The 18,123-nt window shown below is 48.4% G+C and overlaps 1 protein-coding gene across 7 annotated transcripts in view; it reads right to left on the bottom strand.

Annotated features, from left to right (window-relative positions):
- ADAM11 (ADAM metallopeptidase domain 11) overlaps positions 1 to 18,123 on the bottom strand; it is a gene marked incomplete at its 3' end in the record, with an annotated part of 82,535 nt that overhangs the window by 7,936 nt on the left and 56,476 nt on the right. For 3 of the 7 annotated variants that reach the window (XM_081166282.1, XM_081166281.1, XM_081166286.1), the window contains 11 exons: positions 16,967 to 17,038; positions 15,991 to 16,083; positions 13,350 to 13,430; positions 12,958 to 13,008; positions 11,932 to 11,995; positions 9,285 to 9,384; positions 9,009 to 9,128; positions 8,512 to 8,680; positions 7,837 to 7,951; positions 6,163 to 6,253; positions 2,815 to 3,104 (listed from right to left, as the gene is read on the bottom strand). In XM_081166282.1, coding sequence (XP_081022408.1) covers positions 3,059 to 3,104; positions 6,163 to 6,253; positions 7,837 to 7,951; positions 8,512 to 8,680; positions 9,009 to 9,128; positions 9,285 to 9,384; positions 11,932 to 11,995; positions 12,958 to 13,008; positions 13,350 to 13,430; positions 15,991 to 16,083; positions 16,967 to 17,038 — 1,002 coding nt within the window. Of the gene's footprint in view, positions 1 to 2,814; positions 3,105 to 6,158; positions 6,254 to 7,836; positions 7,952 to 8,511; positions 8,681 to 9,008; positions 9,129 to 9,284; positions 9,385 to 11,931; positions 11,996 to 12,957; positions 13,009 to 13,349; positions 13,431 to 15,990; positions 16,084 to 16,966; positions 17,039 to 18,123 lie in introns of those variants that run through there. The other 4 variants (XM_081166284.1, XM_081166283.1, XR_014001261.1 and 1 more) reach the window with 3 other exon arrangements.

Below are 18,123 nucleotides of genomic sequence, written 5' to 3' on the forward strand. Positions count from 1 at the left end.
CGGGAGGTTATGGACTCTCCTTCCTTGGAGGTTTTTAACTAGTGGTAGTTTGGCCACCTGTCATGGATGCTTTAGCTGAGATTTTTGCATTGCAGGGGGCTGGACTAGATAACTGCTGGGGACATAGACTCATCTAATTCTTCCAACTCTACGATTCCATGAAATGAATGAACTTTGCATGTGGCCATTGGTGCATTCCTTTTTTTACTACTTGACATGTTCCATGACTGGGTGCTAGCAGTTGAAACAAGAGCCGCATTGCCACAACGTATAACATGGTGGGTTTTTTACCTCTCTACTATGCTGAAAAGGGACGTGGGTGGCACTGTGGGTTAAACCAGAGCGCCCAGGACTTGCCGATCAGGTGGTCAGTGGTTCGAATCCCCGTGACAGGGTGAGCTCCCGTTGCTCAGTCCCTGCTCCTGCCAACCTAGCAGTTCGAAAGCACGTCAAAGTGCAAGTAGATAAATAGGTACCACTCTGGCGGGAAGGTAAACGGCGTTTCCGTGCGCTGCTCTGGTTTGCCAGAAGCGGCTTAGTTATGCTGACCACGACCCAGAAGCTGTACGCCACCTCCCTCGGCCAATAAAGCGAGATGAGCGCCACAACCCCAGAGTCGGCCACAACTGGACCTAATGGTCAGGGGTCCCTTTACCTTACTATGCTGAATGAAAAAGCACTTAATCACATCATTACCTTGTTCAACCTAATATTTGTGTGAATCTGTTCCAGCTCAGTCTCCACCCACAGAGGACAGTCTCCACCCCTAGTTCCCAAACTCCTGGCTCTTTTAAACTTCCAAAGAACAATGAAGCCATGAAATGAGAGGAATGCCAAGGGAGATTGCCAGGTCACATTCACAAAAATAATACACAATGGATGGACAGCAGAAGATAAGCATGGATGTGTCTCTTATAGCACACAGCAGGGGCAGATCTCTTCTCCCCATTAGGGTGGTACCAGGTTCCAAGTGATATTCATGGTTTTTCAGAAAGGGAAATCACGAGTTGCCAGATGTGAGAGCTTGTTCCTATGTGAATGTTAATGGGCGAGGTAATCATACTGACTTAAAAGAAGACCTTCTTTGGCTATCACTGGCTTTTGTGATATGTTCAAAGGTCCAAATTTGCCACCTACCGTGGTAGGGAATACTAATGAGCACTTAGCCATCAGTCCTTGTAATACCTGAATACTGCAACTTAGGGTCCAGTTCTGCATACTGCTCCATACCCCTTTGAGTGCATATGGAATATTAGTATGTCAGGGTTAACTGTTCAAGCCAAGCCTTTCCTCTAACTTGTTTTTGTTTTTTTAAATGCAGGGAAATTTCCTTTTTTTTTTGTATAGAGGGCATTGAATCACATTAGTCTCGTCTTGCAATTCAATATGATCAAGTTGCGTTACTTTCTGTGTGCAAGAACTAGGCCTTTGTTGTTGCTTATGTCTAGGTCTATGGTAAGTTATAGCATACTACAGTGGTACCTCGGGTTAAGTACTTAATTCGTTCCGGAGGTCAGTTCTTAACCTGAAACTGTTCTTAACCTGAAGCACCACTTTAGCTAATTGGGCCTCCTGCTGCCACCGGAGCACGATTTCTGTTCTTATTCTGAAGCAAAGTTCTTAACCTGAAGCACTATTTCTGGGTTAGCGGAGTCTGTAACCTGAAGCATATGTAACCTGAAGTGTATGTAACCCGAGGTACCACTGTACAACTTTACAAACGAATCTGCTAAAAGACTTCCTGGCTGGACCAGGTGGTGTATTTTGTTGCGATGAAGTTTTTCTAACTGTGTGGGTCCTGACGAGACCCATATTTATATAAGGTTTACATTCTATACATGGCAGACAGAGAAGTCCGAGCCATACACAGAATCTTTAGGCTAACTTTAGGGACACGCAAAAGGCCCTGGTCCCCATATCCCACAGGTAATTATATACTCAGGGCAAGTGTGTATGCACAAACACAGGTATCTATATAGGCAGGAAAACATGTGTGTGACATTCATTGCTACAGCATTGGGCCTCGGGGCCCCTGGGTTTAAATATCTGCTACTCACAAACTGCTTTAGTCAAGTTGCACTCTCTTGGCCTCAGTTTCTCCAGGAATAATGGTTTATCTTGTAGGTTTCTTGGGCGGGTTTAATACATCTCAGGGCTGCAAATACTCAGTATAATATGCGAGGGCCTGTATGTGTGCTAAAATATGGCGCATATCCTTTCATTTAACAGAATGGGGGGAGCACAGAAAATACAGTGGTTGGTTTACATGTAATGGTGAGGTGGAGAGGTCAACACAGGGTTTCCTGAAAGTAGAGCCCTTTTTCCCATGTCAGAACAAACACAGATGGGTAGCCGTGTTGGTCTGCCATAGTCAAAATAAAAAAATTAAAAAAAATTCCTTCCTGTAGCACCTTAAAGACCAACTAAGTTAGTTCTTGGTATAAGCTTTCGTGTGCATGCACACTTCTTCAGATACACACAGGTGTATCTGAAGAAGTGTGCATGCACACGAAAGCTTATACCAAGAACAAACACAGTTCATGATACCTGCTTTCACCATGAGGGCCCGCTCAAAATGAGAACTCCTCACAGTGAAACCAAGGGGGGTAAAATCCTCTCATGGGGACTTTACCACATCAGATAAGGAAAGGTAGCATGTCAAAACATGGGCCTTAGAGACCAAGGGCCAAGGTTAACATCAAGCACCTCAACATTATCATCCAATATTTGAGAGCAGGGCCTGTTGTTGTGTTAGATGGCTGAAGCCTTACAATTTGGGGAGAAGAAGCCCAGGTGCCTTTTGCTTATCGCCCAAAGGCCCTCCTCCCGCAAGCCAACTAAGGAATGGAGAGCAAAGCGTTGCTGATGCCGGCACTGATGGATGCATGGAGAGAAGCGATGGCGCAGATGAGATCTTCTTGGTCGAGAGGGGCCTCCGCAAGAGAGCTGGTTCAGCCACCCACACGATCATTGCAAGCAGGGAGTGCGGGATGAAGGCGATGCGGAGGATGGGATGGAGGGGATGAGCGATGAAGGGGGTGGCGGCAAGGGGTGGTGCTTAGATGCCCTGCTGAGCTGGATCATACCTTCCTCTGCGAATGTTCCTTTGCAAGCCGAGGAGAGAGAAGGAAAGAGAGAGAGGGGGACGGGGGTTAGCAGGTAACTTCAGCTGGGTACACCGTGGCCTAACTGCCTCAAGTCTTCGTGCCGCATGCCATGGTCGGTAATGCAAAACCCAGCCACGCATGCAACATCTTCCTTACCATCCAGGACAGCTTTTGTGCAGAGATCTACCACCACTATTCTTCTTAGCTGACATAGCTCCTGCCGGAACTTTAAAGGGGCCTTGGGAAGGCCAAGAAAGGAGGAACAGATTCGCCGGGATCTCCCCTGCGGCACACAAGTTAGTCGCACAAGGGCCTCAAGTACAAAGTCAATGTTTGCGCTGAATTTCTAATATTGGGTATGAGCTTATTAAAGCATGTTTCTAGCCCTCAGCAGCAAGTTAAAGGAGCATCTTAAAAACAGGTAGCAATTGGAGAACAGAAGAAATGTGGTCAAAGCTGCCACTATATTAAGGAGAGGGGATTTCCCACACAGCAAAGGTTTTATGGTTTCCTTCAGCCCTCTGCTGAGGCACACCATTTTCTTTTTCTTGCCACCTTCACCCCATAGTTCTAGTAAGGAAAGAATCCGAATATGACCACCAACCCTTTCCTCAAAGCACATTTTGATCATCTCATGGCATATTCTCCTTGAAAAAAAGAAAAGCTCCGAAAAACAACAATTCAAAATGCTTGAGAAGTATATAACCGAGGAATGTGTTAGAGAGAGACCTGAAGATGCTCGTAATTCCAGAGAAGAAATTGCAGACCTGGAGAGAAGGTGGTCAGCTATTTTAGCTAGAAACCAGAGGGCCAAGAGGGCGTTCCACCCCTCCCCATTCTCTCCCTCATCCCAGCGTCCAGAACAGCAGTTTGGCTGGGTCTGTTGTGCCTTGCTTTCCAATGCAGTAGTGTAGACAGGCAGGCGCATACAACATACAAATATCAGCAATTATTTTTGTGGGTGGGGGAGATTTGGGGTGGGGGTTTGAGTGGGTTACAGTTCACTTTGTAGGAGCCAACTCTGAGGTCCCTGCAGCTCGTGCCTTCGGAATTTGCTTAGTAGAGGATGGCACCTGCCACAAGTTTCCGGACTCTATTGTCCCCCATCCCACCTCCATGCCAACACCCCCTCCCTCCAGCCACCATCTCCTTAAAGCCAGTATTTTGAGTCATGCGACTGTTATTTCAGACACTCCTCTTTCACTCATGCAAGTGTCAGTCCATGCAGAACATCAAACAGGGAGCCTGGTGTGGATCAGAGAGGAAGAGTGTGACTCCCCAATACATTCTTTGTTTACCCCAACACCACCAGCAGCACCCCCCCCCCCCGGTCAGTCCACCTCCTGAATGCTGCCATTAACCCCCAGTCCCCAATGCTGAATAACTGCTTCCCCCCAAACAGCCCCACCCTCCCAAAGCAGACAGTGATCTGTAGCTAAGCCCATGTCTAGATGACCTAACGCCAGTGGCGTAGCGTGGGTTGTCAGCACCCGGGGCAAGGCAAGTAATTTGCGCCCCCTAACCCGTGGATTTGCACCCCCTAACCCTAAACCCCAGATGCTGCGCCCCCCCCCGCCCCCCCACGCTACGCCACTGCCCAACGCCAAGTGACCCTTCTACCCAAAGCAAAACCACAGGGTGCTGGACCCACAAATTTCCCCCGCAGTAATATGCTGCAGGTCAACTGGGTGAAAAAGCCCGGTTTGTTAGGTGAGAGGGCAATGGACAGAGGTTAAAGAGGATGCAAAGGCCCCAATTCAGAGCAATGCTGGTGGCAGTTAAAGGTGTGCAGGTACATACACTCCTAAGACAGATTTTTAAGAACTCGGGTGGGAGATGACAGCACTTACAGCCCTCCCAAACTCCTACAAGCCCATGTTCATGCGGGGGCAGGACACAGATCCTGCTCCAGCTGCTGCAAGTACAGGCAAACTGCCTGAAATGGTTCAGGAGGGAAAGCTAATGGCATATCAAAAGCTGCAATTGTACCAGTGTACCCCAGCCCGGTAACCGATTCCATTTGAAAGCTCCCTAAGACCAATTCATATTCTGCCTTTACAGGTGGCAAAGTAACACCGGAAAGCAATTTTAACACATCATACATGGTGAACGTTTTGCTCTGGTGTGCCCCCATGCATCGGGAGCTGGGCTTCACCACATCAGTCCGCCCCCATCCCCACCACTCCCAGGGTGGCTCTCTACACATGAGGGTGCCTTCCGTTCTCCATAACATGCGCCGTGCAAAATGCATTGAGGGTTAAAGAGTAAGTCTGACAAGTGGGCTCAGGAGCAGACCTGAAACGCTCTCTAAAGTTGCGGCCACAACTGGGCTGGAGGTGGAGTCAAAAAGGCCTCCATCAATTGATATTCTCCGAGGCTTGGTGCCTTTCTCTGCTTTCCCTTAGCCTGCAGCCCAGGCTTGTCACATTTCCCTGCTGCAGCCAACCCCTATCTGTCTGAGGGTGGATACAGACTACCAGTCGGCACCCCATTTTGAATGGCAATAAGCCCCATGGGCAAACCTTCCTTTGCCACCCTTCCCCTTGCACCGACAGCTACTTCCTGGGATGGTTGAGGAGTCTCCTGAAGGGCAGGGGAGGAGTCTTAACCAGGCTCGCAGATCAATCCCCGGCTCCTCCTTTTCTGACTGAAGGTTCTGCAGAGAAGGAACTGGCCACAGGGTGTCGATCCATCAGGTAAGACCGATCCGTCTCCAGTCCAGGCAAATGTCCAGACCACCCCCAGGAATGCGCCGTACCTTCCCTACACTACCAAGTGAAGGAGTTAGCAAGTGGCCTTTCCACAACAAGGCCACTGGAAAACCGTGGTCGTATGAATCCACCCTGAGAAAAAGGGCAAAAGCTGAACTTGGTAGGGGGGTGGGACATGCCTCAGCTCAACGCCCCCCCCTTCCCCAGAGCTGAGTGCAGGCACCAAAGGAGCTCACTGCAAAGGGCACCTGGAGCAGAACATGCGAGAGAGCTCCCCCCCAGGCAAAACAGTGCAGGGGAGCACTATTTGAACGGCACAGCATGCGCAAGTCCACGCTGCTTACTTAAATCCCCATCCGGTGCCGCCCAGGACGATAGCCGCCACCAGGATTGCTCCAGCGATGGAGCCAATGATGATGTTGGTTCCGCTGGGACCTGCAGAGGAAGAGGGGACAAAAATATATATATACAGTGGTGCCCCGCAAGACGAATGCCTCGCAAGACGGAAAACTCGCTAGACGAAAGAGTTTTCCGTTTTGGAGGTGCTTTGCAAAACGAATTTCCTATGGGCTTGCTTCGCAAGACGACAATGTCTTGCGAGTTCCTGCTGGTTTTTTCCCCTTTCCCCCCCTTTTTCTAAGCCGCTAAGCCGCTTATCAGCTGATCCGATCAGCAGATAAGCCGCTAAAAGCTGCTAATAGCGCTAATCCGCTAGTCCGTCAATGGGCTTGCTTCACAAGATGAAAAAACCGCTAGACGAAGAGAAGCACAGAACGGATTTTTTTCGTCTTGCGAGGCACCACTGTACGTATTGTGAGGTTACAACCATAGGTGAATGGCAGAACATTTGCCTTGCATATAGAAGGTCCTCATTTAAATCACCAGCATCTCCAAGTAGAGCTGGGAGAGTCCTCAGTCTGAAATCCAGGAGATATGCTGCCAATCCATGTAGACAATACTGAGTTAGATGGACTAATGTTCAGATTCAGTATAAGGCAGCTTCTCCCCATGTTCCTATGAAAAGGGGAGGTCCAACAATATGGGTACTTGACTGACAGAGCCCGGATTAGGTAGGGCCTGAATCAGAAAGAGGGGGGAGGCAGTCTGACCTGATAAGAGAGAAATGCAGGCTTAAAGAAAATGGTGGGTGTAAGAACGCTTGGCTTTAATCTGAGCATTTAGATTGACAAGCAAAATAAGAGGTGGCTTTCAAAGAACTGAAGCTGCATGATTCTGGGACAGTCTTCCAAAAACAGCTGTGGGAGAAAAGAACCAGAGTGATGACCTCCTTCTACGGGTCAACAATAGAAAGTGTCCTTTCATACTGCATCACGGTGTGGTATGCTAGTTTGACATCATCTGATAGGAAGTGCCTACAGAGGGTGGTGAATACAGCACAAGGTATTATGGGCTGTCCCGTGAATCCACTGGATGAAATAGCGGAAGAACGTTGCCTCAGGAGAGTGAGGAAAATTCTCAGGGATGATTCACACCCTGGCCGGCACTTTCTTGATCTCTTGCCCTCGGGCAGAAGATATAGAAGCATGATTAGTCACACCAACAGGGTAAAGAACAGCTTCTATCCATGCACTGTTAGGCTGCTGAATGAAAAGATAACAACAGGGCAACTGACTTTCGGGTTTGGTGGGTGTGCGTCAGTAAACAAGGGGAATTAAGACTAAGAGAGCTGAGTGGGGGGTGCTCGTGTAATCTCACTGTTTACAAGTTGTACAAGTGACAATAAAGTATTTCAATTTCAATATGTACTCAGGTTTCTCCCACAGGTTTGATGTTTTTGTATTCCTCCCTTAATTTAGAATATGATAAATAAAACAAGGCATGTGGAAGACAACAGCAGATTCGAGAAAGGGCTTTGGGATCTTCAGAGAGAACACAGAGGAGGGTCTCTGCTATGACCTCATGTTGGTCTAAGGACCACCACATTTGCAATTTTGATTTGCAAGTGCATGAGATAAGGTTCTGGTCACCTTTAAGAGAATCTCGACCTGCAAACTTACCCTTGTACTTTTCTGTCTCCCCTGTGGGCTTTGGATCTGGGATGGGGTCATAGACACTGCAGTCCTTTCCTGTCCAGTCAGGATAGCAGATGCATTGGCCCTCATTGCTGCAGACCTATAACCAACAAAGAAGCTGCATGCTTTGGTCCTTGAAGATGTTCTTCTGATGTTTGGTTAGTATCCTAAAAATGCCCACTTGGGCTGCTTTCGGAAGAAGCAAGTTGCTTTCCCCTATGGTGGCATGGACACAGTTACAAGATGAAATGGGAAAAACAAATTTAAATCCCCCAACCACATTAAAAAAGAAGCCAAAGCATTGTTTTCTAGCCTTTTCCCCATGGCGGGGAGAGACCATTTCTGAATGAGATTATTCTCAAATAAATTAAATGCATCCATCACTTTCGATTTTGCCATCATGTAATACACCACATTACACTCATAGAACGTAATTATTAAACGTATGGACTGGGTCATGATGACATCCATTTTGATCCATACTTTCCAACTTCAGAAAAGGCTAAAGGAGGCTCCCTCTCAACCCTCCAGTTTCAAAATCATTGTCCCCAAGACTTGGCCCCTGGAGGAAACTGGAGCAGATGGCTCAATATTTGCCTCTGTGCAGACCGTACTGCTAAGCATATGCTAAGAGCAAAGGCACTTGTTCGCAAGTTGTACCCCGTGGTCAAAGCAGATCTGGCCACCCCAGCTGCCTGGACAGGTGCTGAAGTTAAAGGCGGATACAGGAAGGCATTTGTGGTCAAGACACAGCATGCTGGGTCCACAGGGCGTCCCGTCTTCCACGTAGCTCACATCCGTGCCATCCACAAGTTGAACATGGCCGCCCCTAGGAGAGGAAAAGAATAGTTCCACTGTGTGGGTGGAATACTTCATTGCTCCCACACACGAAAGAGACAAGGCTCTATAATTACAATGCTGGTGGAGATAATGGGGGAGGGAGAGGAGCCTACCAGCAACTTCTTTTCACAATTCCTGTTGCTGCATCTCATGATGTACTGTGAGAGACACCTGCAATCCACATGGAAGCTGTGGTGGTGTGCCTGCAGCACTCTGCCAGCCAGACTTTGCTAATTTGCTGAGAAAAGAACACCGGGGAGGAAGTGTTTAACCCTCCCCCCACAGCAGATGGATCTAGATTGTGAGGCTCCACTAACCTGCAGTCAACGTAACGCTTCTGGTGATAGAAAGTCATGGTGGTGATCTCACCAAGAAGTTCGCCCATACGCGGAGAGCCTGTCACGTTGGCGCAGAGGAGGTATCCACACAACACGTCTCTGAGTGCAGGGGGAGGAGAAAGAACCAGATAAGCTACGTAAAGAAGGGATTTTGCACCAGCTTGTCGGCTGCGGTAGTGTGGTGGTCTGGTGCTGTGCATTGTAGGAAGGGGACACAGTGCATTCTGGGAAAGGGTGAAATCTGAGATTACTCACTGCTTGATGCAGGGCACCCAGCGGTTCCCCTCGCGCCCACAATTCCCTCGCTCAGTGCCTTCAACATTCAGCTTCTCGTAGCAAAACCTTTCAGCTGAAGCTGGAGTCCCAGGGAGGAAAAGAAGAGGGAGGTATGACACACCAGAGAACATAACACACATAGACGCCATACTTCCCTGGCCCAGCATTACATTCTCTACAGAGCTACTCTTCTGAACAGCTGCTCATCAGGACCCTGGGGGGTTTTGCTTCAAAAATTTTTTGCAAGGAAGGGTGTAATTCTACCATAGGTCTGAAGGTGGCGCTGGTGCCTTCAGATGACCGGCAGTTTGCAGTACAGTACTCAGTTATTCCTGTGACACTGGGAAGATCTCCATGGACCCAGCCCTTGGAACGCAACTTTTTACCAGACTCAAAGCTGGTGAGGCCTTGGGGTTTATATTACTTATATTACTCGTCCAAAAATGTTGCTAGTATCCTAAGATCCCAATGTAACAACAGCAGGACAAATGCAAAGCAGGTTGGGTATCTGGGGTTTTAGTTTTACACTCGGAGAGGCAAACCTTCATAACTGAATAGTCCACAGTTTAACCAGATTATGACAGTATATTTTGCTGCCACTATTGTAGCGACTGAGGTCAAGATGCTGCTTTCTTCGCTCTGCCCTTCTCCACTTTCACAATTTGGAAAACCAGGGTTTGGAATGTATGGAATCCCAGGGAATTTAATCGCCTTATTTGTGGATGACACGTTCCTCTTTCTAGTTACAGGTAGGTAGCTGTGTTGGTCTGCCGTAGTCAAAACAAAATAAAAAAACTCCTTCCAGTAGCACCTTAGAGACCAACTAAGTTTGTTATTGGTATGAGTTTTCGTGTGGTATCTGAATAAGTGTGCATGCACACGAAAGCTCATACCAATAACAAACTTAGTTGGTCTCTAAGGTGCTACTGGAAGGAGTTTTTTTATTTTGTTTCGACGTTCCTCTTTGTTACAAACCCAGAATGATCTATCCCTACCTTGAAAGTTCTCATCAATGATTTTGGACAACTCTTAGGATACAGCACTTACTGGTCTAAATCAGCAGCTTGAGTCATTCAGGGGCATTTGGTCCTCAGTCACCTCTGCATGTTGTGAACTGTGATCTGGATTGCAAGCGTTAACCTAAGTGAGGCTACTAGTGGATAGGTCTGTGATCGGACAAGGAGCTGGACTACGGTATACCAAGCTTGCAAGTCCATTGGAGGCCTTCTAAGGACATCTTGGTACAAAGCTTTTTTTGCAAGTCAGTGCCAGTTTCAGAGAGCATCCAACTTAAGCAACCCAGACTGTTAACTACAAATTAAGCCCCTCTTACATCGTGCCAAACAAGAACAGCATGTCTGGTCTTTAGCTGTGGTGTAGCCCCGACTATTTCATTAGACTAATGTTGTGAAATGCTGCAAAGCCCTTGCCCTCTGCTCTTGACTTGGCACTGGAAAAATCAGGATACAAGATGGAATCAGAGCCAGCCAGAGAAAGAGATTGGCTGGGTATCACTGAGAAACTAGCCTATAGGTGGACGAGTTTGAAGACTCTCTCTCTCCCTCTGTCTCGCAATTAAATTTTGCATGTTAGCATCTCTTGGGAGGGCAATGACAGGGAAGGCTGAAGATGCTGCTATCTGTTCATCAGTGATTTTGCTGGTGCTGAACCCTCATCAGCCTTTCAGCCAGTGGCGTAGCGTGGGTTGTCAGCACCCGGGGCAAGGAAAGTAATTTGCACCCCCTAACCCGTGGATTTGCGCCCCCTAACCCGTGGATTTGCGCCCCCTAACCCTAACCCCTAGATGTTGCGCCCGGTGCTGCCGGCCCCCCCTGCACCCCCCACGCTACGCTACTGCTTTCAGCCCTTGGCATGGCCGCAGGATCATCTTATGTTGTCCCTCATTGACTCAAGCCATTAACCACCTCCAGCTAAGGTTGCTAGGTCTATAACCTCCTGGCCAGAACTCAAACAATATGCCTCTCACCCTAGTTGTACCCCACCGCCAGCAAAAGAGCAGTGGGGCAAGAGAGTGGGTATCAAAATGAGAGGTGATACAGCTGCATACATCCTCCTTGCCCTGCTCCTTTTAAAGCCACAGGAAGAGCCTTCAGGAAGAGAACCTGGTGGGGTTATGCAGGTAGGGTGGCTGTTCTGTCTTCCCAAAGCTGCGTATTGCTGTCACTTACAGAGATGGGGAGTTTGGTGTGATGCAGGCACACCGGCAGGAAGGGATGGGTCCTACTGCTGCACCCACACCACACCAAAGCTCCCAGTGCCCTGTGCTTCCCCATCTTGGTAAGCAGCAGCAATGCACATCATTGGGAAAACAGGAGCAAAGCAGTTCTACCTGCACATCCTCCCCGGCCATTGTTGTTGTTTAGTCGTTTAGTCATGTCCGACTCTTCGTGACCCCATGGACCGGAGCACGCCAGGCACTCCTGTCTTCCACTGCCTCCCGCAGTTTGGTCAGACTCATGTTTGTAGCTTCGAGAACACTGCCATTAGTGCCTCCCTTTTGCCAGCATACATCACCCACTGATGTTATGGGGACGTAGTGGCAACATGAAACCAGGCTTCGCTACAGCATCCCCCACCCATCTGAGTGACCAAGAGCACGACTTACCACGATCCCACAATGCACTGCACTGGCGGTCCCTGGTTTTACAACGGCCTCCATAGCACCGGCCCTGCGCAGGAGAAAGTCAGAGTTGTTAGAGATTCACAAGATCCTCACTTGATCATATGCCTCCGTGGACAAATAGAAGGCTCTAATGTATGGGGCCTGGGAGTGCAGATTCACCTCCTCAGGTCTCTGCAGTACTAAGGTCGCATAGAGTAGCTATTCTACAGAGCAGAGGTCTGGATAATTTGGGGTCGCTATGAATAAACTAGAATTTCCCCAAGCAATTTCCCTTTCTCCATATTTGGAGCCAATGTAACTTCCTTTAGCATAAATTAATGGGTAGGGAGACAAGAAGCTGCATTCCCAGGAAATCTTAACACACTGGGAGCCTGGCCAGCATGAAAAGCTTGCTGCTTTCAGAGCAGAAGGGAGTAGACACAAATAAAGGTCTGTCCTGCTGATCAGTTTCGTCTGATAATATAACAATCAGATGCAAGCTGCATCATGCTCAGGGGACGACTCATCACACTCTTGATTTCCTCCCTACTCTCAAGCCGTGCAATATATGGCCACTCTACAAAGATACGGTTTCCCTCTCCATTCTATGAGACATTATTATTTCTAACAGAAGCTAGCAGTGAGCTCCTTCTGTGGGCTGTGTCAGTCTCTACACTGAGATGACTTTTGTACTTTTCTGAATTGCCTATAAGTGAATATTTCACCAAAGCTGGCTTTCCCCTATCACAGTGGTGCACTGCTAGGAGAAATTGTGCCTAGCAGAATTTCCACCCGCTATGCAACCCTTAAAAGGCACAGGCACACTTCTCTGGCAGTGGGTGCAACAGCTTTAACCATACATTCATTCCCTTGCTTTCCTTCCCTGGTGCTGGAACTGACCAGGGTTTGTCCAGCCTGCGCATGGCAAAGGCACATGGATGCAACTGACTATGGGTGCAGCTATGCCCCTCACTGGCAGTAATGCCAGGGATATCCCACCCAAGTGCGAAGCTGAGATACCAACCTTACCTGTTCATTGTCACAAAAATAGCCATCCTGCTTGTGCAAATTGGGTGGGCACTATGGAGCAAAGAAAAAAATACAGAGAGAGGGGAAAGACAAACATAAATATTCAATATAGAACAAGACAAGATTCTTCACAGCTCAAGAGTCACTAAATTAACCAGTTCTCCACATAGCTAGGATTGGAGGATAGGGCATCCAGATTAGCTTGAGAGCTTCCTGCCAGAATTTGGCTCATGTGCATCTCATTTTGGAAATTAAAGCCCGAGAGAATCAGATCTTGGGGGTGCAGGAGGTATCTCCTGGTGTTCAAAAGGGAGGTGGTTTGACTGGAACCCTGAAGTGCATCTTCCTGATCCTCCTGATCAGATCTTTGCCTGGTAACTTGCCCATCTCACCTGGCTGGAGTCACCTGTGCAGGTTTCAGGGATGTCACACTCATTCACGGGATCTCGGCAGGTTACACCCCGCGGCTCATACTGCAGGGTGCGAGATGGGAAAGAAGCAAAAGAGTTATTTAATACTGGCTGGTAAGGAAAGGGAACAGGCAGAAACATCTTCCCACATTTCTTGCTCAGTGTGCTGGCTGTTAAGTTGCGGGTGAACATATCAGACGACACAGCGATTCTTCAAACAGCTCTTGTTTATTCAGAAGCCAGAACAGAACTGAACTTAAGGGCTCAGTCAGCCTGCTTATATAGAGCTCCAGTACCTTGTTACTGTAACAACTTTCTAAAACTATCCAATCACTGAACGTCACTTTCGATCCTTCATTTGCATAACTATCTACAGTATCCCCCTGCTGGCCCAGGGTGAGAACTTCAGTACATAACACTGGCCTTGGAGGTGAGGGGAAGCATGGCTCCGCAGTCTACTCAAACACTCCTTTCCCAACCATTCTCAATGCAGAAAGAGAAATATTGTCTGCACTCTCCCTGGAGCAGCATGGCTTGCTGCATTCGTGATCTCACTTCTTTTGATAGAAAAGAATAATGAGAGCAGCATTGGCAACTTCCTGCAGTTGCTTGTACATCTGTTTACCGAATGTTCATCCAGGTTTGTTTGCATAAAACAACACCGGCTATTTATTGAAAATTCATTCTGCTCTGATTGCAGGGAGGTTAGGTGACATTGTTATCCCACACATTCCAGTGCATTTTCCTGACACTTTCCTTATTGCAAAAAGTTTTTGAAGTGGGTTTGTCATGCAAGACCACCAAATCAACTATCAACTTGAATCCAGTGGTGGAGAATGTCCAAACACCACCCGGGGCCAGGGAACGCCCCTGAGGGGGGCAGGGCACAGAGAGAGCTGGCTACAGCTTGCCTTGCATTCTCACTTGTGCACCCGCAGCCTCCCCCACCCCACCTCCCCGGCCAGGCTTGACCCAGGGGATGGAGGACCCATGGCTGTGCACATTGTGTGCCCGCAACTTCTCTCTGCCCCTTGGGCCAGGCTTGACCTGGGAGATGGAGGAGGCATGGCTGGGTGCCTTACGCACCCGAAGCCTCTCTCCGCTGCTGTGTAGCTGCATGTACCCCAACCCAGGCGAGGGGCGGCAGCTCTCTGCCACCGACTCTCCACTTCACCCCCGGGTCAGAGGTACAATACGATACGATACAATAATCTTTATTGTCATTGTCCCATACAGAACAACGAAATTGAAAAAAATCTACATCAGACATTCAAAAACCAACAAGCCTGCTATCCCAACTATCCCAGCCTGGTTAGCCCCTAAAAACTCTGATACCCCCATAATTGAATACAATATACTCCCATAGAGACTACCTTAAAGGGACCCCTGACCATTAGGTCCAGTCGTGGCCGACTCTGGGGTTGCGGCCCTCATCTCGCTTTACTGGCCGAGGGAGCCAGCGTACAGCTTCTGGGTCATGTGGCCAGCATGACTAAGCCGCTTCTGGCCAACCAGAGCAGCGCACGGAAACGCCGTTAACCTTCCTGCCAGAGTGGTACCTATTTATCTACTTGCACTTTGACGTGCTTTTGAACTGCTAGGTTGGCAGGAGCAGGGACCGAGCAATGGGAGCTCACCCCGTTACACTACCTTACACTGCGTTTAAAACTAAAATTGCATTTGGATAGAAACTGTTTCTCAGGCAGCTAGTCCTAGTCTTTATAACCCTGTACCTTCTTCCAGAAGGGAGAAGCTGAAAGAGATCATTTCCGGGGTGTGCACTATCCTGCACTATCTCTGCAGCTTTCTTATGGCACCTGGAAGCATAGATTTGATCCAAGGTGGGAAGAGTGCACCCAATTATTCTCTCCGTAGTCTTTACAACTTTGGACAGCATTGTTTTTCCCCTGAGCCGGAAGTGGAGCTGCACAAAAGGAAGCTGCCTCCGCAGCTCCAGAGTCAGGCTCTGATGGGAGGCTGTTGCAGGGGCACCTAGTCAAGCATCCTTCAGAAAATGCGCTCAGGGCGACCAGCCCCCCTCCAGGCTATGCCACTGTCTGAATCTGCCAGGAAGTGACTGAATCCTAGCCAAAAATAGTGACAGTCTGGAAGCACCCAAAGAGTCAAGTGGTTGCAGAAAGACTCACCTCATGCCTAGAACCCACAGTAATACCTAGAGCTGGACTTTTTTTAACACAACATGTTGGGGTTCAATCCCTGTGAATAGTCTAGAAGCTGCTATAAGACAGCTGAAGCTAAGCAGTTGTGGAGTAGACTAACGACCTGGAAAGGGGAGTGTGTCACATACACATACGTACACATGCATGGTGTATGTGTGTATGATATGCATGTGATGTATGATGCCTTATCTGCTTGGATTTATTTTGTAGAAAACCACAGACAATTGTGCAATAAAAATTCATGCCTCACATGGGCAATGCCCACTGTGCTTTGGCCTAGTTTGCAGCACGCCCACAGGCACAGCTGATTTTTCATCTGCTGCAGAGTTCCTTAAAAAGGTGCCTCGCTTAAAACTAGTGCCAATTAGACTCCGAGTGGAGCTTATGCCCGTGGGAACACCTCCCCCCCTGCCTCACCACTGCTGCCAATCTCACCCACTTACCTTGCACCCTCGGCAGCACAAGCCATCACTGCACATAGCATCGTGCGTCAATGTGCATTTCTTGCAGCAGTTCCCCCCACCTTTGGAGCACTCCTTCAAGGGGGCAAAGCAGAGAGAGAGAGAGAATAGCCAGGTGTTAACTTCGCTGGGAATTTTGGATCAGAGCTGGAACAAACCCTGTCTAACAATGAGTGCCTTGAATTCTGAACTGGGCCATTTGTGTTGAGACTGGAGACTGCCAGGTTCCTCCAAGGAGAATTTTGCCATGTGTCCCAGTCTCCACCTCAGTGCTTTAGTGATGCAGTATCTTCCAGGTACAATTTCTTGCCCTTAAAGGCACAGTAACCTCAGGGTCTGGGGCCCACAAGATAAACACTGACATTATGTGTGTTCACCTTTGCCTCGTCTATTTTCCTAACCTCTACCACTACTTTCAGGGACACGGGTGCACCAACCTAGCAGTTTGAAAGCACGTCAAAGTGCAAGTAGATAAATAGGTACCACTCCGGCGGGAAGGTAAACAGTGTTTCCGTGCGCTACTCTGGTTCGCCAGAAGCGGCTTAGTCATGCTGGCCACATGACCCAGAAGCTGTACGCTGGCTCCCTCGGCCAGTAAAGCAAGATGAGCGCTGCAACCCCAGAGTCGTCCGCAACTGGACCTAATGGTCAGGGGTCCCTTTACCTTTACCTTACCACTACTTTCTGTCCCCACTCACTATCTACTGTCCCCCCTCTATGGCAGATAACCTTCCACAAGTCTGTGCTCTCCAGATATTTTGGAGCCCCAGTCAGCTTCCCATGCCAAGGATTGTGTCTTGCGCCAAGTTCCTGAAATACCCCAGCCTTCTGAAATAATATGAGGGGCTCATAAGCATGCAGAAGGCAGGACTGAATAAGAGACCCAAGTCCAGCAATGCCATTCCCCCATCACCCCACCTCCACCCACATGGCAGTTTCAGCCCCACTTGACACTTACCGCCAGAGACCCACAGTCACATTCTTCTCCTGCCTCTACAAATCCATTACCACATTCAGGAGGATCAAGGAGCTGTAACAACGGGGGGGGGGGGCAGAAATGAGATTAAATCTTTAGCGGCCTCCAAGCCATCTTCTCATTTTGCATGTATACCTTGATATTCTACGCCCCACTTCCTTTTTGCACTAGGCCAAAACTGACCCTCCCCCCATTTCATGGCCCCATTTTGAGGGAATGGAGGAGGCTTGCTTTTAGAGTAGAGATGGAAGCGGCATTTTTTTGTTAAGTTATCTTTCCATAAACTAAATTTCTCCACTGCTGCACCAAGTGGCAGCCTAGCTGACCACTGATTTCTTGCATTGACACTGTGCTGCTTGCAATGACGGAGCAATCTAGTTTACAAATTAAAAATTTAACACGGCCCAGGAAAGCCCTTCCAAAAGTATCATCAGCAGATGGCCAGGATTCAATCTTCAAATATTTCATGAACATAAGAAGTTATGTCTACGGTGATGCTGCCGGGTTGAACATTATAAAAGAATTAACAGGTTTCTTTCTATTGATTTTTGAAGGGAGCAAGGAGAAGAAATAAAAAAGGACCAATTTATGCCCTTCTGACCATCAGATAAATGTGTGTGTGTGAGAGAGAAAGCAACTAGCCCCTAGCACATGGCTGTCTCTCCTTTCCACTTGTGCCACTTTAGTCCCCCCTCCCCCAAATAATGTTACTAAAGAGATGCCCTAGCCCAGGGATGTCCAACAGGTCCATCGCGATCTACTGGTTGATCCCTGCGAGGTTTTGGTCGATCGCGGTCGATTGCTGGCCTCCTTCCAACCCCACCCCCTCTCCCCGCCCTCCATTGTTGGAGAATGGAAGACGGAGTTTACAAACTGAGGCTGTTTTTCCCCCCAGCAATCCTTTGGTGAGTTGCTGTTTCTCTTTGACCCTTAATGTAAAAACATTGTGCCCCCCCCAAAGCTAAACAACATATGCCTCCCGAACCCCCTAAAAATGGGGCTTTTCCCCTCCATAAAAAAGGTGAACAACTTTGACCTGAACCCCTAAAAAATGGGGGTAGATCACTGCCAGTTTTAAATTCTGTGAGTAGATCACAGTCTCTTGGAAGTTGGCCACCCCCATTGTAGCCTAATGTGTT

The sequence above is a fragment of the Podarcis bocagei genome, assembly GCF_964188305.1.
Source record: "Podarcis bocagei genome assembly, chromosome: 13".
Lineage (NCBI taxonomy): Eukaryota > Metazoa > Chordata > Lepidosauria > Squamata > Lacertidae > Podarcis > Podarcis bocagei.